General features: G+C 45.5%; 1 protein-coding gene across 1 annotated transcript in view; it reads left to right on the top strand.

Moving 5' to 3' along the window:
• The first annotated feature begins 7,751 nt into the window (after window positions 1-7,751).
• The window catches only part of GAP43 (growth associated protein 43), an 88,062-nt gene continuing 86,544 nt past the window's right edge, over window positions 7,752-9,269 (top strand). The window contains exon 1 of the mRNA XM_075263302.1: window positions 7,752-8,040. Coding sequence (XP_075119403.1) covers window positions 8,011-8,040 — 30 coding nt within the window. The 5' untranslated portion in view covers window positions 7,752-8,010. The remainder of the gene's footprint in view (window positions 8,041-9,269) is intronic.

Here is a 9,269-nt window from a genome sequence, read left to right as displayed (position 1 = left end):
TATTTTTATTTATGGTAGAGTTGGAAGGGACCTCAAGGGCCATCGGGTCCAACCCCCTGCGAGTGCAGGTTTTCCTAAATCATCCCAGCTATATGTTTCTCCAGATTCCGCTTGCAGATTTCCATTGATGGAGCGCCCACCACCTCCCGTGGCAGCCTATTCCACTCTCTCACTCCCCTCACTGTCAGAAAGTTTTTCCTAATGTCTAATCTGTATCTCTTTCCCTTTAGTTTCATCCCATTGCTTCTTGTCCTTCCTTGTGCTAATGAGAATAGGGGAGATCCCTCTGCACTGTGACTACCTTTCAGATATTTGTAGACTGCTATTAAATCTCCCCTCAGCCTTCTCTTCTGCAAACTAAACAATCCCAGTTCTTTTAGCCGCTCCTCATAGGACATGGTTTGCAGACCTTCCACCATTTTGGTTGCTCTTCTCTGGACTTGCTCCAATATATCGATGTCTTTCTTGAATTGAGGCGCCCAGAACTGTACACAGTATTCCAGGTGTGGTCTGACCAGGGAAGAGTACAGCGGAATAATGACCTCTCTTCATCTAGATTCAATGCTTGTCTTAATACATCCCAGAATTTTATTCGCCTTTTTTGCAGCAGCACCGCACTGTTGGCTCATGTTGAATTTGTGATCTACTATTATGCCCAAGTCCTTTTCCCCTATGCTATCACTTAGTTCTATTCCTCCCATACTATATATGTTTTTTACATTTCTGTTACCCAGATGTAGAACTTTGCATTTCTCCCTGTTAAATCCCATTTTGTTGGCCTCCGCCCATTGTTCCAGTGTGTCTAAGTCCTTTTGAATACACTCTCTCTCCTCTCTAGTGTTGGCTATTCCTCCTATCTTCGTATCATCTGCAAATGTTATGAGTTCCCCAATAATTCCATCGTCCAGATCATTTATAAAGATATTAAAAAGTACTGAGCCCAGAACAGAGCCCTGCGGCACCCCGCTTTTGACTTTCTTCCAGTTGGATGTGTAGCCATTTAGTATTACTCGTTGTGCCCGATCATTAAGCCAGTTGTGAATCCACCTAACTGATTTTTTGTCAAAGCCATACTTAATAGAGATGAGCGAACAGTGTTCTATCGAACACATGTTCGATCGGATATCAGGGTGTTCGCCATGTTCGAATCGAATCGAACACCACGTGGTAAAGTGCGCCAAAATTCGATTCCCCTCCCACCTTCCCTGGCGCCTTTTTTGCACCAATAACAGCGCAGGGGAGGTGGGACAGGAACTACGACACTGGGGGCATTGAAAAAAATTGGAAAAAGTCATTGGCTGCCGAAATCAGGTGACCTCCATTTTAGACGAATAGTGGATTTCAAATCCGGGTCATATGAGAATGTGAACTTTGTGACTATGAGACAGGGATAGCTGTACAGGCAGGGATAGCTAGGGATAACCTTTATTTAGGGGGAATGTTATTAAAAATAACTTTTTGGGGCTCTATCGGGTGTGTAATTGTGATTTTTGTGAGATAAACTTTTTCCCATAGGGATGCATTGGCCAGCGCTGATTGGCCGAATTCCGTACTCTGGCCAATCAGTGCTGGCCAATGCATTCTATTAGCTTGATGAAGCAGAGTGTGCACAAGGGTTCAAGCGCACCCTCGGCTCTGATGTAGCAGAGCCGAGGCTGCACAAGGGTTCAAGCGCACCCTCGGCTCTGATGTAGGAGAGCCGAGGGTGCACTTGAACCCTTGTGCACCCTCAGCTCTGCTACATCAGAGCCGAGGGTGCGCTTGAACCCTTGTGCACACTCTGCTTCATCAAGCTAATAGAATGCATTGGCCAGCGCTGATTGGCCAGAGTACGGAACTCGACCAATCAGCGCTGGCTCTGCTGGAGGAGGCGGAGTCTAAGATCGCTCCACACCAGTCTCCATTCAGGTCCGACCTTAGACTCCGCCTCCTCTGGCAGAGCCAGCGCTGATTGGCCGAAGGCTGGCCAATGCATTCCTATGCGAATGCAGAGACTTAGCAGTGCTGAGTCAGTTTTGCTCAACTACACATCTGATGCACACTCGGCACTGCTACATCAGATGTAGCAATCTGATGTAGCAGAGCCGAGGGTGCACTAGAACCCCTGTGCAAACTCAGTTCACGCTAATAGAATGCATTGGCCAGCGCTGATTGGCCAATGCATTCTATTAGCCCGATGAAGTAGAGCTGAATGTGTGTGCTAAGCACACACATTCAGCACTGCTTCATCACGCCAATACAATGCATTAGCCAGTGCTGATTGGCCAGAGTACGGAATTCGGCCAATCAGCGCTGGCTCTGCTGGAGGAGGCGGAGTCTAAGGTCGGACCTGAATGGAGACTGGTGTGGAGCGATCTTAGACTCCGCCTCCTCCAGCAGAGCCAGCGCTGATTGGTCGAGTTCCGTACTCTGGCCAATCAGCGCTGGCCATTGCATTCTATTAGCCCGATGAAGTAGAGCTGAATGTGTGTGCTTAGCACACACATTCAGCTCTACTTCATCAGGCTAATAGAATACATTGGCCAATCAGCGCTGGCCAATGCATTCTATTAGCTTGATGAAGCAGAGTGTGCACAAGGGTTCAAGCGCACCCTCGGCTCTGATGTAGCAGAGCCGAGGCTGCACAAGGGTTCAAGTGCACCCTCGGCTCTCCTACATCAGAGCCGAGGGTGCGCTTGAACCCTTGTGCAGCCTCGGCTCTGCTACATCAGAGCCGAGGGTGCGCTTGAATCCTTGTGCACACTCTGCTTCATCAAGCTAATAGAATGCATTGGCCAGCACTGATTGGCCAGAGTACGGAATTCGGCCAATCAGCGCTGGCCAATGCATTCTATTAGCCCGATGAAGTAGAGCTGAATGTGTGTGCTAAGCACACACATTCAGCACTGCTTCATCACGCCAATACAATGCATTAGCCAGTGCTGATTGGCCAGAGTACGGAATTCGGCCAATCAGCGCTGGCTCTGCTGGAGGAGGCGGAGTCTAAGATCGCTCCACACCAGTCTCCATTCAGGTCCGACCTTAGACTCCGCCTCCTCCAGCAGAGCCAGCGCTGATTGGCCGAATTCCGTACTCTGGCCAATCAGCACTGGCTAATGCATTGTATTGGCTTGATGAAGCAGTGCTGAATGTGTGTGCTTAGCACACACATTCAGCTCTACTTCATCGGGCTAATAGAATGCATTGGCCAATCAGCGCTGGCCAATGCATTCTATTAGCGTGAACTGAGTTTGCACAGGGGTTCTAGTGCACCCTCGGCTCTGCTACATCAGATTGCTACATCTGATGTAGCAGTGCCGAGTGTGCATCAGATGTGTAGTTGAGCAAAACTGACTCAGCACTGCTAAGTCTGCATTCGCATAGGAATGCATTGGCCAGCCTTCGGCCAATCAGCGCTGGCTCTGCCGGAGGAGGCGGGGTCTAAGGTCGGACCTGAATGGAGACTGGTGTGGAGCGATCTTAGACTCCGCCTCCTCCAGCAGAGCCAGCGCTGATTGGCCGAATTCCGTACTCTGGCCAATCAGCACTGGCTAATGCATTGTATTGGCTTGATGAAGCAGTGCTGAATGTGTGTGCTTAGCACACACATTCAGCTCTACTTCATCGGGCTAATAGAATGCATTGGCCAGCGCTGATTGGCCGAATTCCGTACTCTGGCCAATCAGCACTGGCTAATGCATTGTATTGGCGTGATGAAGCAGTGCTGAATGTGTGTGCTTAGCACACACATTCAGCTCTACTTCATCGGGCTAATAGAATGCATTGGCCAATCAGCGCTGGCCAATGCATTCTATTAGCGTGAACTGAGTTTGCACAGGGGTTCTAGTGCACCCTCGGCTCTGCTACATCAGATTGCTACATCTGATGTAGCAGTGCCGAGTGTGCATCAGATGTGTAGTTGAGCAAAACTGGCTCAGCACTGCTAAGTCTGCATTCGCATAGGAATGCATTGGCCAGCCTTCGGCCAATCAGCGCTGGCTCTGCCGGAGGAGGCGGAGTCTAAGGTCGGACCTGAATGGAGACTGGTGTGGAGCGATCTTAGACTCCGCCTCCTCCAGCAGAGCCAGCGCTGATTGGTCGAGTTCCGTACTCTGGCCAATCAGCGCTGGCCAATGCATTTCTATGGGGAAAAGTTAGCTTGCGAAAATCGCAAACTGACAGGGATTTCCATGAAATAAAGTGACTTTTATGCCCCCAGACATGCTTCCCCTGCTGTCCCAGTGTCATTCCAGGGTGTTGGTATCATTTCCTGGGGTGTCATAGTGGACTTGGTGACCCTCCAGACACGAATTTGGGTTTCCCCCTTAACGAGTTTATGTTCCCCATAGACTATAATGGGGTTCGAAACCCATTCGAACACTCGAACAGTGAGCGGCTGTTCGAATCGAATTTCGAACCTCGAACATTTTAGTGTTCGCTCATCTCTAATACTTAATCATTTTTTCAATAAGAAGGTTATGTGATACTTTATCAAATGCCTTACTGAAGTCAAGATATACTATGTCCACGGCATTCCCTTGGTCCAACCATTCAGTGATTTTGTTGTAGAAGGAAATCAGGTTAGTCTGACAGGATTTATTGTATCTATCTATCTATCTATCTATCTATCTATCTATCTATCTATCTATCTATCTCCTATCTATCTATCTATCTATCTCTTATCTATCTCCTATCTATCTATCTATCTATCTATCTATCTATCTCCTATCTATCTATCTATCTATCTATCAATCAATCAATCATATTGTATCTATCTATCTATCTATCTATCTATCTATCTATCTATCTCCTATCTATCTATCTATCTATCTATCTATCTCCTATCTATCTATCTATCTATCTATCTATCTATCTATCTATCTATCATATTCTATCTATCTATCTATCTATCTATCTATCTATCTATCAATCATATTGTATCTATCTATCTCCTATCTATCTATCTATCTATCTATCTATCTATCTATCTATCTATCATATTCTATCTATCTATCTATCTATCTATCTATCTATCTATCAATCATATTGTATCTATCTATCTCCTATCTATCTATCTATCTATCTATCTATCTATCTATCTATCTATCTATCTACAGGGCCAGAAATATTTGGACAGTGACACAAGTTTTGTTATTTTAGCTGTTTACTAAAACATGTTCAGAAATACAATTATATATATAATATGGGCTGAAAGTGCACACTCCCAGCTGCAATATGAGAGTTTCCACATCCAAATCGGAGAAAGGGTTTAGGAATCATAGCTCTGTAATGCATAGCCTCCTCTTTTTCAAGGGACCAAAAGTAATTGGACAATGGACTCTAAGGGCTGCAATTAACTCTGAAGGCGTCTCCCTCGTAAACCTGTAATCAATGAAGTAGTTAAAAGGTCTGGGGTTGATTCCAGGTGTGTGGTTTTGCATTTGGAAGCTGTTGCTGTGACCAGACAACATGCGGTCAAAAGAACTCTCAAATGAGGTGAAGCAGAACATCCTGAGGCTGAAAAAAAGAAAACATCCATCAGAGAGATAGCAGACATGCTTGCAGTAGCAAAATCAACAGTCGGGTACATTCTAAGAAAAAAGGAATTGACTGGTGAGCTTGGGAACTCAAAAAGGCCTGGGCGTCCACGGATGACAACAGTGGTGGATGATCGCCGCATACTTTCTTTGGTCAAGAAGAACCCGTTCACAACATCAACTGAAGTCCAGAACACTCTCAGTGAAGTAGGTGTATCTGTCTCTAAGTCAACAGTAAAGAGAAGACTCCATGAAAGTAAATACAAAGGGTTCACATCTAGATGCAAACCATTCATCAATTCCAAAAATAGACAGGCCAGAGTTAAATTTGCTGAAAAACACCTCAAGAAGCCAGCTCAGTTCTGGAAAAGTATTCTATGGACAGATGAGACAAAGATCAACCTGTACCAGAGTGATGGGAAGAAAAAAGTTTGAAGAAGAAAGGGAACGGCACATGATCCGAGGCACAGCACATCCTCTGTAAAACATGGTGGAGGCAACGTGATGGCATGGGCATGCATGGCTTTCAATGGCACTGGGTCACTTGTGTTTATTGATGACATAACAGCAGACAAGAGTAGCCGGATGAATTCTGAAGTGTACCGGGATATACTTTCAGCCCAGATTCAGCCAAATGCTGCCAAGTTGATCGGACGGCGCTTCATAGTACAGATGGACAATGACCCCAAGCATCCAGCCAAAGCTACCCAGGAGTTCATGAGTGCAAAAAAGTGGAACATTCTGCAATGGCCAAGTCAATCACCAGATCTTAACCCAATTGAGCATGCATTTCACTTGCTCAAATCCAGACTTAAGGCGGAAAGACCCACAAACAAGCAAGACCTGAAGGCTGCGGCTGTAAAGGCCTGGCAAAGCATTAAGAAGGAGGAAACCCAGCGTTTGGTGATGTCCATGGGTTCCAGACTTAAGGCAGTGATTGCCTCCAAAGGGTTCGCAACAAAATATTGAAAATAAAAATATTTTGTTTGGGTTATGTTTATTTGTCCAATTACTTTTGAGCTCCTAAAATGTGGAGTGTTTGTAAAGAAATGTGTACAATTCCTACATTTACTATCAGATATTTTTGTTCAACCCTTCAAATTAAACGTTACAATCTGCACTGGAATTCTGTTGTAGAGGTTTCATTTCAAAACCAATGTGGTGGCATGCAGAGCCCAACTCGCGAAAATTGTGTCACTGTCCAAATATTTCTGGCCCTAACTGTATCTATCTATCTATCATATTCTATCTATCTATCTATCTATCTATCTATCTATCTATCTATCTCCTATCTATCTATCTATCTATCTATTTATCTCCTATCTATTTATCTATCTATCTCCTATCTATCTATCTATCTATCTCCTATCTATCTATCTATCTATCTATCTATCTATCTATTTATCTCCTATCTATCTATCTATCTCCTATCTATCTATCTATCTCCTATCTATCTATCTATCTCCTATCTATCTATCTATCTATCTATCTATCTATCTATCTATCTATCTATATATCTCTCTCTCTCCTATCTATCTATCTATCTATCACCTATCTATCTATCTATCTATCTATCTATCTATCTATCTATCTATCTCCTATCTATCTATCTCCTATCTATCTATCTATCTATCTATCTATCTCCTATCTATCTATCTATCTATCTCCTATCTATCTATCTATCTATCTAGCTATCTATCTCCTATCTATCTATCTCCTATCTATCTATCTCCTATCTATCTATCTCCTATCTATCTATCTATCTATCTATCTATCTATCTATCTATCTATCTCCTTTCCTCTATGACTGTCTCCATCCCTCTCGCCTCCTATAACCAGTTGATTATGATGTGAGGGGTGAGTCCACATGACACGTATCCCCTTGGGGTGAGTACAGACATATCTTTGCCTCCTGTGATGTCATACTCGATGATCTCACCACTGGTCCTCATCACCTGAACAATGGAAGCTGTGGTCTGGGGTCTGCGTACAGAACACACCCAGCCCTGCTCCCCTCTGCCTGGAGACGTATAGTACTATGGGGGGGGGGGGGGGTAGTATATGACATAAGCACATAAAGAGATGGAGGCTGGAGGTATAAAATGCCCCCTCTGCTGCTCCTGCACAGGGAAAGTCGTGGGTAATTGGGTACAGATTGTAGGTGTTTAAATATTCATGATGGGGGATTGGGAGGAGGCGGCTGACAAGGATGAGGAGGGGTGGGAAAAGGAGAGACGGAGGAGGCGAGCAGTCATTGAGAGCCAGTGAACAAGTCTGCTGAAGATCCAGGGAGAGAGAGACTGGGCGTGCATGCATGTGATGAGAGCAAAGGACCAGACCCTCCAGTCTCTGCGAACCCCCCTACTGCTGTATGTGTGAGAGCGTGTGCCTGTCTATGTGTGTGTGAGCGAGGGGGCCACGAAGGAAAAGAGCCAGAGAGGAAGAAAAGAAGGAGACAGGAAGGAAAGAGGAGAGTAGACCAACAAATTCAACCATGCTGTGCTGTATGAGAAGAACAAAACAGGTAAATCTCCTCAATCTATGCATGGAGGCGAGAAACCAGGGTGGCGGAGGCGCTGGTGGGTCATAGTCCCCCAGCCTCGTATCAGTAGCCAAGCATCTTATTGCCCCAGGTGTGGGCGACACCTTGCCGTACGTGGTTGACCATGATGGAGTCTTCTCTAGGTAGATCCTCCGTCCACACCTGGTATAAGGGGCTGCGGTGTCTATGGGGGGTCTTTTTTTCTATGTGATACATTGTAACGCTGCGTGTCTGATGGAGGGATCATTGTGCAGGGTCTTAGAGGCATGTGGCGGAGGATTAAACCTGTTGTCTTATCTCCGAGAACAATGAGGTTGATGCTCAAACAATTATCTGAGGGGCATTAGCCGGAAAAAAAGAGGATTTTAATGGTTTTACCCTCGAAATCGCAATTCTTGCCTGTGGAAGAGCTGGGAGATGTCGAGGACCCCGCCCCTAGCACATTCCGGGAGACCTGTTAGCAGCCAGGGTGGGGGACGCGCCGTACAGGTGACCGTCTCCCAATACATTGCCAAAAATTCATGACAAGTGTGAAATGTTACATTGTTAACTAGGATTCTGCTGTGATGTGTAACAAGTGGGGTGACTGTGTGATCGGTCTACACCCCAGAAATGAAGCCTTATCTCCACCTCAGAGGGGTGTCACCATATTGACCATGATGATCAATGTTCTACCTAATGGTCAGCGCCGCTGATACAATGTATCGATGTGACATATATTCTTCATAAAGACGTTGATTGTGATTGACAGGTCTGAATTGTGAGCTAGACCGCTCTATGCAACACCACCGATAATTACGACAGGGGTTTTAATGACATGTACATGTGGGATTTAATTCCCCAAATGCTCCGCAGGGTTATATTTGACATTTTCCATGGCTTCCATCCATCCCTGGTGGATACAGAGGGGTTAAAGGTGTGGCAGGCAACGTGTATCACTTGTAGAATAGGGAGTGAAGACCATGGTAGGGTGGGGTTAGCGAGAACCAGGGGGAAGGGGGGCTGTGATAGAGGGGGTGGGGGGGGGTGAAAAACTGAGCCGGCTTTTATGGTGCACGGAATGCTGAAATGTTCCTGTCATTTAATGAGCTGAGCACACATCAAGGCTCAGGTCTATAATTACCGAGACGCTGGAGGTGCTCATTGTGTCTATGGCTTTGGAGATGGGAAGTGCTTTCTATAGGTATCGCAGATAAGACAGACAGGTAAAT

This window comes from Leptodactylus fuscus, chromosome 2 (genome assembly GCF_031893055.1).
Source record: "Leptodactylus fuscus isolate aLepFus1 chromosome 2, aLepFus1.hap2, whole genome shotgun sequence".
Lineage (NCBI taxonomy): Eukaryota > Metazoa > Chordata > Amphibia > Anura > Leptodactylidae > Leptodactylus > Leptodactylus fuscus.
This window is presented reverse-complemented; position numbering and strand designations above follow the sequence as displayed.